This window comes from Mirounga angustirostris, unplaced genomic scaffold (genome assembly GCF_029215605.1).
Source record: "Mirounga angustirostris isolate CCGP_5_RB_7025 unplaced genomic scaffold, mMirAng1.0.hap1 SCAF_14, whole genome shotgun sequence".
Lineage (NCBI taxonomy): Eukaryota > Metazoa > Chordata > Mammalia > Carnivora > Phocidae > Mirounga > Mirounga angustirostris.
Window position 1 is genome coordinate 16,297,778 of NW_026991722.1, and position 23,190 is coordinate 16,320,967.

Sequence of the window (23,190 nt, forward strand, 5' to 3'; positions counted from 1 at the left end):
TTCCTCCAACTTCACAGCAATGCCTCGTCTGCTCTGCCTTGCTGGTGACAGTGGCAGGCCCACAGTGTTCGTAGAGCGGTTTAAAGCCCACAGGCTGGTCGCTGCCGTGCGAGTGTGCATGTGGCCTTTGAGTAAGACTGACGCATTCATTGTCGAAGGAGAAAGAGCCCGACTGAGGCCTGTGGACTGGGAAACCAGAGGTTCTACCACTACCTCGTTAGAAAAACCGACGCTTACTCCCATAGTGGGCACTTTCCAGTTTTTGACGGAAAACCTGTATTGATTTAAACACAGTAGAGCAAACACCATTTAACCCCGTAAGTCCTCTTAGAACATGGGGAGGCCTCGGGGAGCCGAACCGTGGGCTGTCTGTCCCTACCCCAGGGGGCGTCCTGACACCGTTGTTCCCGTTGCTACCTGTTGTCTTCTCCCTTCTCAGTGGGGATTTCTTGTCTGGCCAGCTCCCACCAGCCACCTTCCATTTTGAGGCTTCGAAGCTGTTGGGAAGTGGAAAACAGTTGCCCAGCCTGTAATAAATGTGTGTCCCAGGAGCACCCGAAAGCTCCCAGCAAGAGGTTCTTCCTGAAGATTCCAGAGTAGGCTGTTGGGAAGTCACAGTGCCCATGCGTCTGCTTGGATGGCGGCCCGGTTCTTGTGGATGTGTTCCCAACAGCGAGGCTGCAGCGGAGACCCCCAGAAAAAGGCCTTTCAATGCAGCACCAACCCCATCACCTCTACCACACGAGCCCCGACAGCATTTAAGAGGCCCAAAGAGCTGGTGCTTGCTAACTAGCCACAATCAAGTGGTGCCGGCCGAGCCACGGTAGGGTTTATGCCAGGATGTCAGGCATGCGGAAAGAATTAACGATCAGCTCGGCTACGGTGAGACTCCTTTGAAGTTTGTATTAACCAACGACAAACCCCCAGGAAGATGATAGAATAGTAAAGCTTTGACCCAACATTTTGATATTCCATTTTTAGTTAAAGGAATAAAAATCTCTTTTTTTTTTTTTTTAAAGATTTTATTTATTTATTTGACAGAGAGATAGAGAGCACAAGTAGGCAGAGTGGCAGGCAGAGGGACAGGGAGAAGCAGGCTCCCCGCTGAGCAGGGAGCCTGATGCGGGGGCTTGATCCCAGAACCCTGGGATCATGACCTGAGCCGAAGGCAGACGCTTAACCGACTGAGCCACCCAGGTGCCCCCAAATCTCTTTTTCTTAAGAAAGGAGTTTATTAAAGGGCACAGGAGAATCATGTTTGTAGAAAGCGTCCTGTAAATTCTTTCTCTTTCGCTTCGCTATTTCGACAGGATGATAGCTTGCTTATAGGGCAAGCTGCCCCCCGCGGCTCACCCCTGCTGCTCTTCCCCAGATCAGGGGCTCCGTCAGAGAGGAGCTGTGCAGGTGGGTGACGAGGCACAGGCTGACACTGAAAAGGAAAACTCACCTAACAATGGGGAAGGGCGACTGATCGCGTACTGCACACACGTCAAGCGCCCGTGCTCAGAGCATTCGGTGAGGTAGCTTCCTGTTCCTGGGGACAGCCAGGGAGCTGAGTGCAGCTCCTATCCTCCATTCGATCCTGAGAGAACTGAGCTTGCTCAAGGCCGAGCGGTGGTTAAGTGGCTTTTAGGGATTCTAAGCCCTTCCACCAGATTTGGACAGACCTCAAAGAATGACGGAGACCTGTAAGTTCTCACCAAAAGGATATTCGGTGAAAAGAGAACATTTCCGTTAAAATTGAAGAGGGCATTTGAAAACATCGTTGGCCTCCTTTCTACTCCTCTAACACCGCTACACATATTGTGGTCCAGGCCCCAGCAGCATCGCCCTTCCCGGGAGGGAGTTGGGAATGCAGAGCCTTGGGCCCCACCCCAGCCCTCCTGAGTCAGAACCTGCCTTTAAGGGCAGCCAGGTGCTCTGCGCGCTCACTAAAGCTTGAGAGCATCCCTCCCTTCTCTGGGTTGGAATGCTCTTCCCCAGGATTTACCTGCCTGATTTCTTAACTCTGCTCAAGGTCCCCTCCTCTGAGTCTTCCCTGGCCTCTACATGCAAAGCAAGAATTCTCTTTGGCTCTCTATCAGCTGACCCTGTTTAATTTTACTTCAGAGCAATCGTCACTTCTGAAATCCGAGTGTTCCTCCCACACGCTGCAAACTCCATCCAGGCTAGGACTCCACAGCCCCAGCACCTAGGGCGATAGCTGGGACAGAAATGCCTGACAGATAGTTCCGTGAAGGACCACTTTCTGTGCAGGACGATATACTGTGTAAAACTCCCACAGTGGAGGTCCCTGGGAAACTACGGAGAGGGACGTGCGCCTCTCACCCTTCTGTACTTTTTGTAAGTTTTCAAGGGAGGATGCACTGTTTTTCTAATTTATGAAGCACTTTTCAAATAATTTATCCAACTATCTCAAGATAGATCCCACCACAAACACAAAGCAGATTACATCTTTCCTTTTAAAAAGGTTTTAGGCTTTATTAACTTATCAGATTCTACTTTAGTAAATAAGAAACCATTTCCTTTTAGGGGCCTGTTCGTTTCCCCCCCAGAAATGCTATTATGCCATGCAAAGAGTTTTAGTTTTGAAACTCAGACATTACGACTACATCGTGGGGACCATGCATCATCCCCAGCAGCAGGTCCAGAAGTGGCCCAGACCCCGGTGCTTGGCTTAGAATGACTACCACGAGTGGCACATAGATTGAGCAGGTTCAAATCAGAGCCCACAAAAGAAAACAATCTTCACTGATGAATCATTTATTTGGACAAGACAAAAATGTCTCCACATTGTTTCCTTTTATACAGAAAGTGGAACATTTCAAATATATTAGGTTTTCTCTTTTTCAACAGAATTCATTTCAATCTGGTCCCAGGAACTTCTTCTCATTTTAGGATTCACGTTTTAGTAACACATATGCACCCATTACAGCCAAAAGAGCATACTGTAAAGAAAACACAGTGGGAAATTACTGTGAGCTCTACAAATTAGTTTGGTCTATAAATGTATTCAGATGAAGTCTGCTCAGTGCTAGACTGAGGACAGAATCAAAAGATGACCTCTTCCCCCTTGCCTGGTTCTCCAAACTAGCTGTTCAATGCCACATTATGGTTTAAACCGCCCCCCAAATATATTGATGGACTAAGGATCAAGCACCCAACAAACACGGCTAATTCACTGCTCATTCTTGCGTAGGTTCCCTATTGTTTTTCAAGTGGTTTTTTAAAAAATATAGATACCATTTTTATTGAGGTTGAGAGATCATCATTACTGGGTTTATTGTACTACTTTTTTTGTATGTTTAAAGATTTCCGTGATAAAAAGCAACAAATATAGAGGTGCCATTTTAGAATACACTATGAACACAAAAGATGAAAGTAGCTATTTTAAATAACTGATTTAAGTGTTAATTTAAATGGTTATATTAATTTGTAGTTAAATACAAACACTCTGCAAAAAACAAACAAAACAAAAAAACCCAGCAAAACATTTTAAACAGACTGCATCTTTACAGCGGCACGTGCAAAAAGCTCCAATGTATATACATTTTTTTAATGCAGACATACAGACACATTCCTACCTTGAATTTTGGGTAGTCATTCATTATTATGGTGACCATACCAACATATGGTAAAAACCTAAATTGTGGGATGAAAAGCCAGAAATATAAAAATTGTTTGTAAAATGATGATAGCAACATTTAAAAACACTCTAAATCAGCCTTAGGACACAAATCTTCCTTGGGAATAGCCTTGATTAGGGCTGTAAAACTAACATTTACTCCTGCCTCAAAAGGCTTTCTTAATCAAAAGCATCATGACTAACAGCAGGATGATTTTTTTAGGCAAGCACATGATTTCAACTAGAGATGCCACTTGTCTTCGCTCACTGCATTCACCCAAACAGAATTAAAATAATTAGTTGAGGGGCGCCTGGGTGGCTCAGTCATTAAGCGTCTGCCTTCGGCTCAGGTCATGATCCCAGAGTCCTGGGATCGAGCCCCGAGTCAGGCTCCCCGCTCTGTGAGAGTCTGCTTCTCTCTCCCCCACTCCCCCTGCTTGTGTTCTCTCTCTGGCTGTCTCTCTCTCTGTCAAATAAATAAAAAAATCTTAAAAAAAAAAATCCTTTAAAAAAAATAAATAATATAATTAGTTGAGCCACTTGTACCAATGGAACCGACAGCTGCTATCAAGCTAGTTTTTAATTTTTTTAGTGGAGAAGTCACATCTAGACAGCCTATATAAAGATGGCTGTTAGGGAAAACTTTCAAAATACATGGAGAATTAGCTTGTAACTGGAAGAACCATCATCATTTTCATTTCGTGGGGCTTTTCAGATGTAACAAACAGGCTTATTGGGCAGTGAATATAGATGTGAGTCCTGTAATTTATACCCACATGATTATGATCACAGACACAGAAGGTCTGGGGCATAAGCGAGCCAATGATTCTCCTGACAAAATTTATGAGAAGATGCAATCAGTGGGGACACCTGGGTGGCTCAGTCGGTTAAGTGCCTTTGGCTCAGGTCATGATCTCAGGGTCCTGGGATCGAGTCCCGAATCAGGCTCCTTGCTCAGCAGGGAGTCTGCTTCTCCCTCTGCCTGCCCCTCCCCCTGCTTGTGCACTCTCTGATAAAGAAATAAATAAAATCTTTTAAAAAAAGGATGCAGTCAGTGGACCCAAGCCTCACCTCACTAAGGGGAAACCAGGTAAGGCAACCAGTCCTATGTAGATCAGCAGCTCCAAGCTCTCCTTTATATGAAGCCTGACCCAGGACATCTAAAAATAGAGGACTGACTAGCTGGAAGTCTCTCTCTTCTCCCCACAGATACTCCAGTGGAAACGCAATAGGGTAAAGGAGTTAGAAGATGAGCAGAGGTCTCAAACCACAATCTGACTGATAGAGCTAAATCTTAGAAAATGGTAACCAAGTTCTCCAGCCTTAAACAGCTCGAGGGATTTAGAGAAGATTAAAAAGACACTTCTAACAAGGGTTAAACATAAAAAACAGTCACCAAGAGAGGGGAAGAATTGCCTTTTTTGTTTTTTTAATAAGAGGATACACGCTCTGCTGTGTCAGTCAGAAGCAGAACTCATTGCTGGAACAATTATGTAAAGATGAATATTAAAAGATTTATCACATAACTGTTTCTGGTAGAGAAAAACAGGAAATAGTCTGTCCACCAAAAGAGGATTGGCTAAGTTAGGATTTTATGATTCTCAGTGGAACAACAATACATACCCACTTAAAAATACATGGGTGTAGATTTGACACAGAAATCTATTTCCAACTTCTTGTTGGGTGAAAAAATAAAATAAAATTCTACTATGTAAAATTACATATTGTATATGTACACACATCTGCATAGGTACAGGGAATGTCTAGAATATTCCCTTGAGTGTTAAACAGTGGTTATCTCTGGGAGGATTTCTTGTAACTGCTATTTAAAACCACAAATAACTAATCTCTAGGTGACGATTTCTTTCAAAAACAGAATTAAACCAATGATATAGATAATATACTTGCATTCAGTTTTAGATTCCTTAGTTCTGAGTGGTATTTACACAGTAAATGCAGTACATGGACTACTTACAAGTGATTCCATTATCTTATACGCTTAGTTTCTTAGTTTCTTTTTTTTTTTTTGAGGGAGGGAGGGAGAGAGAGAGAGAGAGGGAGACTGAAAGAGAGAAAGAGAGAGAGAGAGGAAGGGGCAGAGAGAGAATCCCCAGCAGGCTCCACACTCAGCACGGAGCCCAGTGCAGGGCCTGATCTCATGACCTGAGATCATGACCTGAGCTGAAACCAAGAGTTGGACGCTTAACCAACTGAACCCACCCAGGCACCCCTAGTTTCTTTGTTACTATTTTTCTGGTTCCTGAATCTTTTATATAACTTAAAAGTTAATGCTCACCCTCTGGCCCTTCCCACCACATCCTTCTTCTCAAGCCAGTTCTGGCCCTCTTTGTACAAGCCTCTATCGTCAACTTCATTATTGTCTCCTTTAGTCAGAAATTTGATGTCTCCATTATCTCTAGAAAGCAAAATAATGTCCTTTCACAAATGATTTTCAGCACAGCATCGTTAGAAAACAATTAGTTTACCCAGCATGTCACAGTCGGATACGGGCATTCAGATGAGCATTCGACAATAACTAGATCTTTCCTGGTCTAAGGTGATCGCTTACAGATAACCATCCAACTAACACGCAGGTCTGCTGGCGATTTTGCAGACTCAAATTCTAAAATGCTCATGTTACCCTGATAACCAAAAAGCATGGCAAAGCACGAGGGCACCAGCAAGGCAATGATTAGCTCCCAGCAACTGTTTTCATTCTCTTAGTCCTCAAAGACCAACTTGTGAACATGGATTATATTCCCCTTCACTCTAGACATGAACGTGGTCCTAGATCACACGGATTTGAGCACAAGCTAATTCAATGCGGGTGTGCCCTTACCCCTCCTCAAACTTACTTCTCCTTGCCAAATGTAGAATGTTAATGCATTGTTTCCTTCAGCACTGAGCAAAGTGGTATAAAATCCGGTTTGCAAAGAAACAGGAATCACAAATGGCATAAACCAGTGTGTTAAAGAGACCCATGGGACTAATTTTAAACATTCTAAACCGGCGCTTACATAGCCTTGACACTAGACACACAACATTACAGCATTACAGAGCTATAAAGAGGGTCTTCTTTCAATAAGACAAATGAAAAAAAGCACTATTACAATTAGATAAAATATTAGAAGCCCACAACGATTTGAAACCAGCCAGAAGCAGCAAGCTGATGTGCAGCTGCGGTTATAAAGGAAATCAAGAAGATAAAACCCCGAGCAGCCTCTCCCACAACTCATGCAAATTACAGAAAATCACCATTATTTCCTCAACTGTGAATAACTTTTCATCTGTAGAAATTATTTCTAAGTCAGCTGTCACGTTACGACCATGCATATTTCTTTATCAGTCAGTTAACAAGTGGACATCAAGTCCCATCCTGTAGAACCACAAATGCAACGCAAACGGAAACAGGGTCATTCCAATGTTTACAGCAAAGCAAAGTGACAATTTTAAGTATCGACTTCTTGGGGGACCCCTGCAAGCAGCGAATGGAATGGGAACCTAACACTGGAGATACACAAATAGTTACAGGACACTCGTGTGTACACACACCCACCCATACACCCACACACACCCAGGCGCGATGAGAAACGCTCTGTTATTTAAAAAACACAAATACACACGTCAGTTTAATTCCATAACTCAGGCAGGTAAAAATGCTACACTAAGCTGCAAGAGGTAAATGAATAACCCAGTATATAGAAGGTAATATTTTCACTAATCATGTGACTGTACCCTCCCTTGGGAACTTAATATATTTGAGGTAGAAGTCAGTGTTTCTCGTTCCCAAAAAGTGTCTTCAGAAGCCACCACTGGCATTTAAAGGAAAGGAAGACCATCTGTGGGGGGAGAACTGAAGCAGGACACGCAGTGACTGAACCCCGAGCGGGGCCGCCGTCCAGGGCTAAGGCTACAGCTGTGAATGCCGCTTGGCCCGAAGTGACACACAGAAACAGGCAGCTTTCTGCATTTCACAAAACAGTCCTCACATCATCATCATCCTCAGCTGCAATGGGACTGGATTTTCTCTGATACTCCTTCAAATAACTATTAAACTGTCGTACCTTCCACCTCCCATTGTGCAGCAACTTAAGTTACTGGGTGCTTCCGGAAACACCTGTCTGTTCAGTTCTCACACTCGCCCTGTGAGTCACGATGGGAAATGGTAATGTTATCATGCCCGTCTTACAGACTGGGTAAAGTAGCAGGTCCGCAGTGACCCAATTAGTAAATGGCAGGACTAGGAGCACAATCCAGAGCATCTGCTACTTTCTACTCAACCATGAAAACTGGCTACTGAAATTGAATCACAAATTCCACACCTGAAACTAATATTACACTGTATGTTGACTAACTGGAATTTAAATAAAAACTTGAGGAAAAAATGGAAAAAAAAAGTTGGATAACAATCAGTGCTAGTGGAATGAATGAATGAATGAATGAATAAATAAATAAAATAAATCTGGCTACCAAAATTTATAAAACACCACCAAAAAGAAGTCAAGTCACCTTACTTTTCATGAACTTTGATCACTCTGTGAACTATTGGAATGTCTCGTCCTTCGACTTTAAAGACCACAATTTCACCCGCTCTAATAGGGTCTTCCCGAAAGTTTGTCAGGAACAGAAGGTCACCTCTGTGAAAGGCTGGCTCCATACTGCCACTGGGAAGAAACACAAAATCACATCCAATTAGCCTGGGCTCACAGGGGAACTTTTCAATTCATGAAGAACACAAAAATAAACCTATCAGTGAAAGTGTCCACCTCCATCAATTGTCAGGTAGGTCTGGGAGCTATCAAACATGCCACAGTGGTTCCCTTCTGACTGCTCACGATGATGACATCAAGTGAGAAAGGAAATGATTTCTTCTTAGATTAAGTATAAAAAGGATAGTAGCAGGCCCCACTGTACTTTGTATTAGGTAGAAAAAGAACCAAGTATAATGTGAACACTTTGAAGTAAAAGCTGCCAATTTTTAGCCTCAAAAAAAAGGTTCTACATCTATAAATACATTACTATTTTCATTCAGAAGTGCAGACCCATCCCCCACCCCCACCCCCCTCTGAAACCCTCAGTTTTGTTTCCCAGGGTCCATAGTCTCTCATGGTTCATCTCCCTCTCTGATTTCTCCCCCTTCAGTTTTCCCCCCTTTTCCCTATGTTCCTCCGTGCTATTGCTTATGTTCCACATATGAGTGAAACCATATGATAAATGTCTTTCTCTGCTTGACTTATTTCACTTAGCATAATCCCCTCCAGTTCCATCTGTGTTGATGCAAATGGTAGGTATTCATCCTTTCTGATGGCTGAATAATATTCCATTGTATATATGGACCACATCTTTATCCATTCATCTGTTGAAGGGCATCTCAGCTCCTTCCAGTTTGGCTATTGGGACAATGCTGCTATGAACACTGGGGTGCATGTGCCCCTTCGGATCACTACACCTGTATCTTTGGGGTAAATACCTAGTAGTGCAATTGCTGGGTCGTAGGGTAGCTCTATTTTTAACATCTTGAGGAACCTCCATACTGTTTTCCAGAGTGGCTGCACCAGCGTGCGTTCCCAAAAAACAGTGTAAGAGGGGTTCCCCTTTCTCCACATCCTCCCAACATTTGTTGTTTCCTGTTTTGTTAATTTTTGCCATTCTAACTGGTGTAAAGTGGTATCTCATTGTGGTTTTGATTTGTATTTCCCTGATGGCTAGTGATGTTGAGCATTTTTTCATGTGTCTGTTAGCCATTTGTATGTCTTCTTTGGGGAAGTGTCTGTTCACATCTTCTGCCCATTTTTTGACTGGGTTATTTGTTTTTTAAGTGTTGAAAACTGGCTACTGAAATTGAATCACAATGAAGTTCTTTATAGATCTTGGATACCAGCCCGTTATCTGTAGTGTCATTTGCAAATATCTTCTTCCATGCCGTGGGTTGCCTCTTAGTTTCACTGAGTGTTTCCTTTGCTGTGCAGAAGCTTTTTATCTTGATGAAGTCCCAAAAGTTCATTTTTGCTTTTGTTTCCCTTGCCTTTGGAGACGTGTCTTGAAAGAAGTTGCTGTGGCCAATGTTGAAGAGGTTACTGCCTATGTTCTCCTCTAGGATTTTGCTGGATTCCTGTCTCACACTGAGGTCTTTAATCCATTCAGAATTCATTTTCCATATGCTCATGCTGTGTCATAATGCATGAGAAAATAAATAAGACCAAACAATATTGCAATATAGAGGCTGTATGATCAAAAACCAGTGAGAAGTTTGTTGAGGGCAGGATGCAGTGAGGAAGAACCAGACTAGTGAAGAAATGGAGTGCTTTAAAGGAAAATGTGAGTTAAAATGGCAGCAGCTCAAGAAGTTGGCCCTCCTGTCCCTCCAGGCCCTGGACCACCTTAAACTTGTCAGCACATGCAGATCAGCAAAGAGAAACACAGCGGAGACTTGCCTGTCACTAAGTACTTGCTGATGTGTTTATTATTTAAGTGAAACCAGTGACACTAAGTATCATAACAGATCTAGCATTCAAAAATAGGAAGTCTGAATAAAAAACAGAGAGAGGGCTAGAAATATAAATGACTATGAGGGAAAAAAAGAGCAAACACTTAAGAACTACAACTAGAAAAACCTCCTGGATAAGTCTCAGAAGCAGAAGAGTACAGTTTGTCATCAAGGGTCATTATCGTTGGGGCGCCTGGGTGGCTCAGTCGTTAAGCATCTGCCTTCGGCTCAGGTCATGATCCCAGGGTCCTGGGATCAAGCCCCGCATCAGGCTCCCTGCTCAGCGGGAAGCCTGCTTCTCCCTCTCCCACTCCCCCTGCTTGTGTTCCCTCTCTCGCTATGTCTCTCTCTGTCAAATAAATAAATAAAATCTTTAAAAAAAAAAAAAGAAAAAGAGGGGCGCCTGGGTGGCTCAGTCATTAAGCGTCTGCCTTCAGCTCAGGACATGATCCTAGGGTCCTGGGATCGAGCCCTGCATCGGGCTCCCTGCTCAGTGGGAAGCCTGCTTCTCCCTCTCCCACTCCCCCTACTGGTGTTCCCTCTCTCACTGTCTCTCTCTGTCAAATAAATAAATAAAATCTTAATAAATAAATAAATAAATAAAATAAAAAAAAGAAAAAGACTCATTATCATGTCTCATGAGGAATGCACTTCTTTGGAATGTTTCACTAATATCAACTTACACTTGCTTTCCTCACAGTCCAGGGATTTCCCAAAGGTCAGTGTTCCCCAAGGTCACACATCTCTCACGATGTCAATAGTTTATGTTGACAAACCAAATTTAGAACTATAAAGGGTGCTTTTAAAAAAAGAAGTCCCTACAGACCGCAATGTTACAACAGTTTCTGTGTACAAGTGTGTCTGTGTGATTTAAGGAAAACCAGAACATCTGGGATCTAGTTTGGGCTTTGTCAAAAGTAACTAACTGTAAGATGCAAGTGGCTTGGCCTTCATGGGCCTCAGGCTCTTTATTTGTTAAGTAGGTGGGCCCATCTAAATTAGAGGTTTTTAATTTCTTTTTTTTTTTTAAGATTTTATTTATTTATTTGAGGGGGGAGCACACAAGCGGGGTGAGGGGCACAGGGAGAAGCAGACTCCTCACTGAACAGGGAGCCCGATGTGGGACTCGATCCCAGGACCCTGAGATCATGACTTGAGCCGAAGGCAGACAGACGCTTAGCTGAATGAGCCACCCAGGTGCCCCAGAGGTTTTTAATTTCTAATGAAAAAAAAAAGCTTAAAATCCTTCTTTTGAATGAAATCTTACCAGGCTGCATACCCATATACAATACATAAAAAATGGAGCTGTTATTACTGAAACAAGGCTGAGGCCTCTAGAATCCATGTATTTGCTCCCTTTCTCCTTCCTAACCTATCCACTGGACCCCAGGGCACTCCTAGGGCACAGTGTGAACGCCAGCGAATCAGAAACCCGTGTGCTCTTCTAAGGCTCCTAAATTTATGAAAGCAGTGTCTCTCTAGAAAGGCCCCTTGGCCAGCCACACCAGGGCAACTTGGTGAAGCCAGGGCCACGGCTGAAGCCCCGTGATATGGCAGCAAGGCCCAGTGGAGGGCAAGGGCACTGGTTTGGGAGGCACGAACCCTGCGTGCTGACCTTGGCTCCTCCACGGGCCAAAGGTGACCCTGCCCGGTCATGCTCTAGCCAACTGCTCCCCCTGTAAAGCACACGGGCTCCATCACCCCCGGCCCTCTCCCCCGCACCCCGCAAGGCTCGATGGTCTAGGCCACACTGGACAGGGAGCATCTTGAAGCACCTAAGGGCTCCCTAACATGTTTCTTTGATTTCAAACTGATTACGTTTCCCCCCTTGCACGACTTTATGGCCGTATGAAGTTAACTAAAGTATTAACTTTTCTCAAATTAACGTCCTGTGCTTTAGAAGAAGAACAGTCTCAGGGAGAGAGCAGCCCCGCACACAGTGCTGTCGAAGGCGCTTGAAACAGAGCACACTCTGCTGGGCACTGGGGAGATACGCTTCCCTGTCTGGTACAAAGAAAACCAAACCACAGTTTCAAACCACTTATGTTTAAAATCAATTTGTACACAAATAATCCCATAGGACTGTTATTTTAGGTGCATTAAAGCATTAAAATGCAAAAGCAAATATATAGTACCGGGGCTTTAGCATCCCCACGATGAAAGCTCTGAAGTGCGTGCTGAAAAAGGTAAGATGTTTCAACAAAGGCCAGAACGAAATGAAAACAGGTATCAACAAAGGAAACTCTAACAGTCTACCCAGTGAAAACACTGAGCGTTGGCTGTCACGCAGGCTTTCGCTCAGGCAACACTGCTCCTCTGTCTCGGGCAGGAGCGAGACAGCGTGCGGAACCTACCTCAGCACCACCACGATCGGGCTCTCGCTGCCAGTGAGGACGATCAAGCCTTTCCAGATCATAAGCGCAGAAGACACGATCATGGCAAAGTTTAAAACCTGGTAATAGAGCTGGAACGAGAAAGGCCAAACCCAAAGTGAAAACCAGTGGAAGAATATGCACAAACCCTAAGCTGGAGATGAGCTTGTTTACAAAAAAAACAAAACAAAAAGCTAAGTTGTGATTTTAGGATATTAAGCTAATTCACACAAACTGCAAACTCAGGTAGTATTTCAACTTTTGTCCCTGGAATGAGCCTTCTGTATATTATCTCTCTTTCAGTGAGCAATGAGAGAAAAAACCCAGAGCAATCCATGGGACCTACTTTGTTAAAGCCTCGATAAGACTCTACTTACCTCTCTGGGATTTCCCAGAACCTTTAACCCTGAAGAGTCCTGTTATTCAACTTCTACCCCGAGGGCCTCCTGCTCTAGTGTAGAGACTACCCGTCAGACCTGAGAGCCTGATGCACGCAGTGTGGTTTACCTAGAACCACTCATTAGCCACCTGGCCAAAGAGACCTCAAATGAGGCTTCAGAGTCCTATAGTACTTAGCGATGAGGCTGTTCTGCGTCTGAAATTACATTGCAAAGGGAACAAAAACTTTAAACATCTGGATGTTTAAATTTTCCATAAATGTTTTAAAAAGTAAAAAGCAAACAATATCTGGTTAAGAACATAGGCAGAATGAACCATGAGAGATGATGGACTCTGAAAAACAAACTGAGGGTTCTAGAGGGGAGGGGGGTGGGAGGATGGGTTAGTCTGGTGATGGGTATTAAAGAGGGCACGTACTGCATGGAGCACTGGGTGTTATACACAAACAATGAATCATGGAACACTTCATCAAAAACTAATGATGTAATGTATGGTGATTAACATAATAAAAAAAATAACTTTCTAAAAAAAAAAAAAAGAACATAGGCAGAAAGCCACACAAGATAATATCTAGTTCTAAGCTGATCTTGCTCCACCGTAGACCAGAGTTAAGATCCACAGGGCCTGTCCTGCCAAAGCTCAAGGCTCTTCCTTGCTAACAGTTGCCTGCCACACCCAACCCCTGGTGACTACAGGGGGGAAAAGCAACACGTGCCTACCTCACAACACCCTATATCGGACTGTAGCTGGATTGTTGGGCCAGATGTCTACAGTCTTCCAAGAGGCTGTAGGGACAAAAGTCACTGTGCCTACTACTACTTGGAATGTAAGTCCCTCAGGGCATCTGCCCTTAGTGCCCTACAGGATGGCTCCTTACTCTAGTACCTGCCTCAATCTTCCTCCCCACAACCCCTGTCCTGGGTAATCCGAAGAGCCACATAGATGGCCTACCCAACACTCTAGTGTCTCAATTCTTAGACATCCTCAACTCCAAAGTCCTTCTCCCTCCACCTGAACCAGCCACTCTCAACAACATGCCTGGAACTGAAACTGCTCAATCCCCACATCTCTAATTCAATTATCCCCCCTCTACCTGCCCATGTACACCTGTTCTTCTGCCATATGTGCTCACCTACATGGCAGGACTCTTGTCACTCCCCCTCCCACTTCGTTCTATACATTCTACCTTCTAAACATTCCTGGAATCTGTTGCATTCTCTCTATTCCCACTGGCACCACTCTCATCCAAGTCACCAACAGAACCCATTGGGCAACTGCAAGAGCCTGCTAACCAGTTTCCTGACGTCCATACACACCTCTGTCAATGCACTCTCCACATTACACTCTACACTCACTTGCAAATGCACCTCTGGCCATCTGATCACCTCTATGCCCTGCTTCAGCTGCCCCTCGATTGCATCCCTTCAACTGGATCCCACTACTCTGAGGATGAATATGGTCTCTACGGCCCTGTCTGGTACATCCCCGTATTCCCTAGCTTCAGCTGGTGAAGCTCACTGCACTCCAGGTACGAGAGTGGTATCTGTCAGTGCTTCAGAGAGCACATGCTCCTATCCACTCCAGGATCGTGACCTGGCTATTTACTCTGCCCAGACGCTCTCTCCCTAGATTCCTTAGCATACCTAATGCTCACGCATCTTAAATCCTACTTTCGGCACCAGTTTCCCAGGGAAGCCCTCCCTGACCCACTAGACTAGGAGTCAGCAAACTTTTTCTATAAAGGGCCACATAATAAGTATTTTACAAACCATATAGTCTCTGTTGAAATTACACAACCCTGCCATTGTAGCGAGAAAGCAACTAAAGACAATATGTAAAAGAATGAATATGGCTGTGTTCCAATTAACTTTATTTATAAAAATAGATGGTGGGGCACCTGGATGGCTCAGTCATTAAGCGTCTGCCTTCGGCTCGGGTCATGATCCCAAGGTCCTGGGATCGAGCCCCGCATCGGGCTCCCTGCTTCGCGGGAAGCCTGCTTCTCCCTCTCCCACTCCCCCTGCTTGTGCTCCCTCTCTCGCTGGGTCTCTCTCTGTCAAAATAAAATAAAATAAAATCTTTAAATAAATAAATAAATAAATAAAAATAGATGGTGTGGGGGGTGCCTGGGTGGCTCAGTCGGCTAAGTGTCTGACTCTTGATTTCAGCTCAGATCATGATCTCAGGAACGTGACACTGAGCCCTGCACTGGACGCTGGGCATGAAGCCTGCTTCAGATTCTCTCTCTCCTCTCTGCCCCTCCCCCAACCCTACCTCCCACCCCCCAAGTCTCTAAACAAACAAACAAACACAGATGGTGGGCTGGAGCTTGCTACTCTGCTGTAGACCAGCCTAGGTCCTCCTGTTACATATTCTCACTGCATTCTGCACTTCTTTATACCATCCATCACTATAATTATACATATCATTTTTAATGTGTCTTTTACATTAGACTGTATGTTCTACAAAGGCAAAGATCATTTTGGCCTTGTTCACAGCTGTACCTCCAAAGTTCAACACAGGTCTGGCAAAAAGTAAGTACTCAATTTGTTGAGTAAATAGTGAGAAAATAAACATCTTTAATATATGGTGGGCACAAACAGTAAGAAAAACACTAAAATCCCCAAAACAACAACAACAAAAGAGGTAAAAGCTTAAAACTATTAATTTTCCAAAGAAGAAATACAAGTGGTGAATAAACACTTAGAGTGTTCAAATCCAATCCTCCCTCCCTCCTCCCCTCTTCTTTTTTATGCCTAGCAAACTTCAAGTTTGGGGTTTTGTTTTTTTAATGCTAATACTCGGTGCTGTCCCAGGGTGCACTGTGGTGAGAAGGCAAGCAGACACGGTCATTCTGAGACCAATCTGGCACCAGAATCATGAGGTTACTTTGGGCCCAGTAATCCTACTTTAGAAATTTCGTCTACGATAAAGGCAGATAGGGAATTATGGCCCAACTATACGCATCATGGTCCTATTTCTAGTAACAGAGAAGAGGAAATAAATGAGCAACAACAGAGAAATGATTGAGTAAAATAGTGGCAAGTAACTGCACTATTTAAAACAAAAGTGTAGTCTCAGTAGAATCTCCACAAACTGCAAAGCAGTTTGTAAAATGAACACAAGGAGGTGCCCTCAAAGGCCAACAGAGGCCATGTTAGCATGGTGGAACTATGAGTGATTGAATTTTCTTCTTTAAACTGTTCTCTATTCTTTAAAATTTCTGTGATGGACATGAGCTAATTCCAAAGTCTGGGGAAAATAAATGTTTAAAGGAACTTGACAGAATGTTATATGGCCGTTAAAATGATTACTTTGAAGAGTGTGACAAAACAGGAACACGCAGTCTGACGTGGCAGTAAGGTAGGAAAAGCAGAGCTCATATTGCTCCTATTACACATCTGTGAAATTATGTCATTCCAGGTATTTATGGAGGAAATAACTGGAAGTGGGGACATAAAAATGAATTAAAATAACCGTGAAGCGGGACGCCTGGGTGGCTCAGTCGGTTAAGCATCTGCCTTCGGCTCAGGTCATGATCCCAGGGTCCTGGGATCCAGCCTGGCATCGGGCTCCCTGCTCCGCGGGGAGCCTGCTTCTCCCTCTGCCCCTCACCCCCACTCACTCTCACTCTCCCGCTTCCTCTCTCTCTCTAATAAATAAATAAAATCTTAAAAAAAAAAACCATGAAGCTATTCTGATGTAATAATTGAAAAGAAGATAAATGTAATTCAAAATTAAAGTTACACACCATTAAAAAAAAAACAAAACAGCTCTTTGGCTACTGTGTCAAGAGCAAATTATGAAACTCTCACTAAATCCCCAAAAGACAAAGAAGGAAACTGGAGTGCCAAGCGGATACTGTTAAAGCATCGGGCTATAATACATTAAATTGTTGCTTCTGAAGTAAAATCTGCCTTGCAAGGCACATCAGTCTAAAGCAGAGGCTGTTCGCTGTAGCTCGCATTCGAAAACTTCTCCACCTGCTCTGCCTGACTTGAAGGACTTGATAAATAAATGTTGTTTCATTATGAATTACAGATCTGACTGGGAAAGCCCCAAACCACAGTTTTAAACAGAAATTGTCATTTTTAGACAGATTTTCAAACCATCGGGCTCCACCCTGATAAAAGCAAAGTATAAAACCTTGCCATTTATGTAATAAAGGCTGACAATTTTTCCAGCATGATTTTCTATGCTTGAAAAATTTATCGAGGGGAAGTAAAATCAATTCCTCAAAAAAAAAGTCCTCTGAGCAAGACGTCTATTGGCTAAAAAAAATAACCGATCATACAAAAACCTAACAAGCTAATTGCAAAACCGCAGATCCTACTTCAACACCCTACCTTTAAGGAACCTACTAATCTGAGTATAGGATTAAAATCCCAGAATTCAGAAACATAATTTTGGTTGAACTACTGACAAACTGACTGGGATGTAAGAAATACACCACCACGTTTCACTGGTGCCTTTTGTTCGTCCATCTTCACCTCCCAACTTTCTAAGCTCGGCAATTCAGAGCCAAAGCAAAAGTTCAGAAGCAAGCGCACACTCAGTCTTTGTCAACCAAAGATGAAACAGCCAATGTCTGAGAGTTTCAAACAAACATTTCAGACCCGATATTCTGGCCGACAAAGCAGCAGAAATGCCAGTAGCTGTATTTCTTCCTTCCTCTCTTCCTCACTGCAGAAACAAAGAGTCCTTGTTTTTGCATGTGGCTCTTGCCTTATTTTATAGCAAGCTGGGGCAGCAGAGAAAGGAGGTCCCACTTCCAAGACTGGCGGAGCATGCATGCCTGACAAGGTGTCAGAGGATGCTATTTTGGAGGGGAAAAAGAAACAAAAGGACAAAGCTTAAAAGAAGAAGAATGAAAGTACCAGGAGGAAGCAGATTTGAGGTTCTGCATTTTAATTAGAAAACTAGCAAAACATAGACAATGCAACAGCTACTGACAGGCCTTATCACCAAGAGTGGGAATATACAGATCTTTCAAAAGGCAAACTAGTTTAGGAGTTGAGACGGTCATCAGAAGGCCGTCTCTGATAGTCTGCAATTATAACCACCAGTAATCAGTGCCAGTTTTAGAGACATTTTGAAAATCTAGCCAATTAGGTCTAGAGTTTAAAATAAAGCTCTGTTTTCTGGAGGATTTTCTTGGGAACAGCATCAGTGCTTAGGGAATTAGCTGTTGGTCTTTCAAGCTGGTGATAATCACTGCCACAACTCGTCTTAATCACAGAAACGCCTAAGAGCTCATCAGCCATGCACACCTAGAAACAACCAGATTCTAAACAACAGTTTAGACTTGGTGACTTGAGTCACCAAGCTCTCCCACACTACCGCACTAGTATGCAATTCTTTTTGGAAAACCAAACCAAACCAAACCAAACCCATATGTCCACAGGCATAAGTTCTGCTATGCCATAGGCATCATCCCACTCCACAATATAGTGGCAAAAATGACAGGATGGGTCAAAATCATGAGAATTTATACCATTTTCTTTTTAAGTGTTTTTGTTTGTTTTAGAGAGCGAGAGCACGAAGGGGTGAGGAGGAGGGGAGAAGCAGAGGAAGAGGGAGAGAGAGAATCTTAAGCAGGCTCCATGCCCAACGGAGAGCCCCATGTGGGGCTCCATCTTGGGACTCCAACCTGAGCCTAAATCAAGGGTTGAACACTTAACCCAGTGAGCCATCCAGGAGCCCCTATACCATTTTCAAAGACGATCAAAATTGCCAATAGGATGGTTCCATTTTTCTTAGCATAATTTATTATTCATACCAATAAACGTATTAGGATCCATTAGGATCTATCATGCCCTACAGGTCCCCTAAATTCTCTATCTAGAAGCTTAAGCAACTGCATTTTTCCCGGCTGAGAGGGCTTCCTTTCCAGTCCCTACTCAGCCTTATACTGAAGACTCAAAGACAGCGATGCTGGCCAAGGAGCTGGCCAAGGAGAGAGCAAGAAGGAAGTTTTCCTCTGAGGTCACAGAAGAGTGAGAAATCAACCCCAGTTGCCCAGAGAACCCACGCTAACTGCTTCCTATATTCAAGGTGCAGCCAGATGACAGAATCTAAGAAATTAGGGAAGACTTCCGGGGTCCCCTCTGGAACACTGAGTCTAAAACGATTGAGCATCCCCAGTGAGATCGCCAGGCACAAGAAGCTTTATTTAGTCCTGATGCATAGTGGGGAGAACACTTCCCAGAATGCGAAGAAATTACTTTGGGAGGCATTACTGGACAGTTTCCACTGTCAGAAAGTTCTTTCCTTTCGCCTGCCTTCTCGCCCCTTCCACCCGCGGGCAGCCTTCCTCGGGGTGTCAGGCCTCCAGAGCCTCACAGAGAAATCTATTCCCTCTTCCAGGGGCTGGCCCTTCAAACACGTGCAGACAGCTGTCACTCGGCCGAGTCACCTCTCCTGGCTTGCTCAACCACATCTGACATCCGTAGGACTAGATTCCTAGTGTCTTCTCCTTTCTGGCCACCCTCCCCTCACTGCGCTCTTATCAGTCAAGACAGCGCACACCCGTGCCCACACGTGGGTTTGCGCAAATTTGAACCCAGGGCCTCTGAGAGCCGGTGGGGGAGCCTGGGGGCGCCGTCGGCCCCAGTCCCCGGGCGCTGTCCTTCCCGGAGCCCGACCCAGAAAGCCCCGACTCCCCGCAGTTGCAGCCGGTTCTCGGTCCGGGGAGCGCGCCCCGCGCGGGCCTCCCTTACCTGGCGCTTGTTCATCTTCCTCAGGTCCCCGAAGATGTCCAAGCCGGACGCCGGGAGATGCGTCCCCACGGCGCCCGCGCGCACCATGGCGGGCTCTCCAGGGGCCGAGACTGCCCACCCTCTCCGGGCGTCACAGACAGTCGCTGAGCACCGACCCGACCCGGCCCCCGCCTACCAGCCCTTGTCCTTGCTGGTCACGTGACCGGCAACTCGCTCGGGCGCCTGGGAATGGTAGTTCTCTGCGAATCGTAGCCACCAGTCTGCCTGGAAGGAACTGGGAAGAAGAAAACTACCACTCCCAGAATGCTGCGGGGCGAGAGGCTCGTCCAGTGAAGACCCGGGGCTTCTAGGGAGGGCAGCGACGGGACTCAGGAGCCTTGTCCGACCCTTCCGAGCGGACTTGGGGGAGAGGGTGATCTTGCATATCGCAGGGACAACTCGGGGAAGCGACTATTCAAGAGGAACTGAACTCCTCAAGGCTCTGGTCAGGCGCCAAGAGGACACCTAAAGCTCCCCGGCATTCGCCTGCCCGTGTATCTTAGCCATTGGATGACTGCGCCGAGCGGAGGCGGGGCCTCTACACAGGCAGCTGGCTGGGCTGAATCGGGGAGGAGCTTAAAGAATAACATGGCTGGTGGGCGGGGCTTGGAAGAGGCGGGATTTTTGAAGTCGCAGAGTTCTACGCTCTGCAAGAAGTAGTAGGATTTGAATGCGAGGAAGCATCGTTGTATCCTCTTGACCATGTTGTGTTGTGTTGCAATAAATATTAATTGAACGAATAAATAACCACCTAATTTTATACACGAAGCAACAGGCACAGAAAGTCTAAAGGACCTGGCCAAGGTTAAGGGTCAGAGTCTGAAATAGGACTCAAATTTTACAATTTCCAATTGTAGATTAGCTAGATCATTCATTCACTCAGTTATGCATTATTTATTTCATTCTTTTATTCATAACTCTTTCTGAAGCATCTACTATGCACCTGGCCCTTTTCTAGGCACTTGAGAAACATCAGTGAACAAAATAAGATGCCTGCCCTCATAAAACTTACATTCTATACCTTCTAACAGAAGTAGATATAATAAATGAGTAAATTATACAGTACCTAGAGGGCAGTGGTGCTATGGAAATAAGAAAAGGGAATAAGAGGAATGAGGTGCTCTGGGTGTAGGGGGCAGGTTGCAATTTAAATTATCCCAGGGGTCCCAGGGTGGTTCAGTCAGTTAAGCATCAGACTCTTGATTTTGGCTCAGGTCATGATCTCAGGGTCATGAGATCCAGCCCAGAGTAGGGCTCTGCGCTCAGTCAGTGCGGAGGCTGCTTGAGATTCTCACACTTCCTCTCCCTCTGCCCCTCCCCCTGCTCACACTCACTCACGCACTCACTCACTCATTCACTCAATAAATAATAAATAAAATCTTTTCAAAAAAGATTTTTAAAAATATTTTATTTATTTAACAGAGCAAGAGAGAGCACAAGCAGGGGGAGCAGCAGAGGGAGAGGGAGAAGCAGACTCCCCGCTGAGCAGGGAGCCTGATGTGGGTCTCGATGCGGGGCTCAATGCCAGGACCCTGGGATCATGACCTGAACTGAAGGCAGACATTTAACTGACTGAGCCACCTCAGCGCCCCTTAAAAAAACTTTAATTTAAAAATAATAAATAAAAATAAATAAATAAAATATCCCAGAAACGAACTCACTATAAAGCTAATGAAAGGTAAACTTTGGGACCCTTTACTTGCAAAGGCCCCTTCCAAGGACCTGGAGAAGAAAATGGCCAAATAGTTTTGTAAAATTTTCAAAAGCAAGATATTTGAATTGCTATTGGTTGAATCTTGTTTCTTTGCATTCCAACCTCCCCTCCATCATACTTCATGTTGGAGGGACAAAGAGCATTTTGAGGTTCCACCTAAGGAGAAGTTGAGTTGAAGATACATTTAGTTTGGGTTTAGTAGATATATTTATGTGGTTCATGGTCATTCCCTGCCATCCTGGTGTAGGAATGGTCTTAGCACTATGCTCTTGAAAACAGAGAAAGAGGCCCTTTGAAGAAGGAGACAAAGCGGAAGCTGTGACACCCGACCAGCCATCCTTCCAACCTACCCCTGACCAAGGGCAGTGTCCACACTCCTCCATGTGATGTGGTTGTGACAGGTGTGATCTTGGACATCCCTCGGGAATCAACTCTTGATGCTACTGGGCCCCCAGTCTTGTTCTTACGAAGGAAGTCATTAAAGTCATTAAAGTCAAGTGAGGTCTCAAAGTACCATGAAGCCACCCAACTAGGGCTCGGACTTTGTCTCTTTGTCTCTGTTCTCAGCTCCTTTTTCACCATCTCCAGCAGTGCTGTGATATCAAATAATCTTTTTTTTTTAAAGATTTTATTTATTTATTTATTTGACAGAGAGAGACACAGCGAGAGAGGGAACACAAGCAGGGGGAGTGGAAGAGGGAGAAGCCGGCCTCCCGCTGAGCAGGGAGCCCACCGCGGGGCTCGATCCCAGGACCCTGGGATCATGACCTGAGCCGAAGGCAGACGCTTAACGACTGAGCCACCCAGGCGCCCCTCAAATAGAGAATCTTAACTCCTAGTGGCTTATTTCCTCCAAGGACCCAGGAAAAGGAGCAGAGTTTAATTACTGTAGACCCTGCTGCCAATATCTGGGGAGGTCTAGTTTAGTGCCAGAAATCAACCAATCGTCTGCCTAGGTGTTGCTTCTGGAATTGTCTTTGATTTACTGCATATCTCAAACTAAAACATAACATTGCTTTATTTATCCTTTTTCCATGGAGAAATAAGCATACTAATTTTCTGAGTGAAATCCCCCAAACACAGGCTGATGCCATACACCCTCTCTTCCTTCAAGTGCCATAATCAGAAATAAAACTCTAAGAAATCTTCTACACCACAATTGGTCCACTCTCTTAATTATTGATTTGTCTGCTCCACTGAGCACTAGAAATCCAGAGGTGAATAAGACACAGTTCTTAAATCCAGTTGAAGCTGTAAATGTGCAGGACATGATTATCGTATAGGGTAACAGGTGAAAGGGGTGGGGCATACTAAAAAGTATGCGATCTAGTTTAGAACCCTCTTAGCACATCTGCGTAGCCCTTGTGAGTGGGGAGAGGAATTGCTACAGAGGCAACACCAGCTAATATTTTTCCCATACTTTGCATCAGATAAGTGCTTCTTTATACTTACTATTAATGACAAAAACTGTATTTTACAGAAAATGGAAAGTAAAGTCTCAGAGACGATAAGCAGCTTGCCCAATGTCACAGAGTTAAGAAAAGACAGAACCAGAACTTGAATCTGGGTCTGCCAAATCCAAACTTATGCTCTCATTCCCTACACCACGCTGTCTCTCCTCTGTTCTTTTCTGCCCTTTGCAGCCCCTGGGACTGCATGAGCAGACACAGTTCCTGGTGGGAATTCTAACTTTCAGTTTCTAAGTTCAAGCTACTGCCTACAGACTGATGGTATTAGAAATCATCATGAGCAGAATCTCAGGGATCCTGGTCTACTTGAGCTGGATGGAGAGAGGTAGGACTCGTTCTTAAATGGAGCACCCACACAGGAAGACA

At 44.6% G+C, this 23,190-nt stretch overlaps 1 protein-coding gene across 2 annotated transcripts; it reads right to left on the minus strand.

Annotated features, from left to right (window-relative positions):
* Nucleotides 1-2,747: 2,747 nt before the first annotated feature.
* On the minus strand, nucleotides 2,748-19,797 carry SEC11C (SEC11 homolog C, signal peptidase complex subunit). 2 transcript variants are annotated; one of them, XM_045886619.3, is made up of 6 exons: nucleotides 19,603-19,795; nucleotides 12,467-12,576; nucleotides 8,140-8,289; nucleotides 5,922-6,041; nucleotides 3,585-3,642; nucleotides 2,748-2,948 (listed from the first exon to the last, which is right to left on the minus strand). In XM_045886619.3, the coding sequence occupies exons 1-6, from the start codon at nucleotides 19,687-19,689 to the stop codon at nucleotides 2,895-2,897; spliced, it is 579 nt and encodes a 192-aa protein (XP_045742575.1). In that variant the 5' UTR covers nucleotides 19,690-19,795; the 3' UTR covers nucleotides 2,748-2,894. The 2 variants fall into 2 exon arrangements, with proteins under 2 accessions (XP_045742575.1, XP_064434888.1); XM_064578818.1 differs by lacking the exon at nucleotides 5,922-6,041 and having other exon boundaries at nucleotides 19,603-19,797.
* Between the last annotated feature and the right edge of the window lie 3,393 nt (nucleotides 19,798-23,190).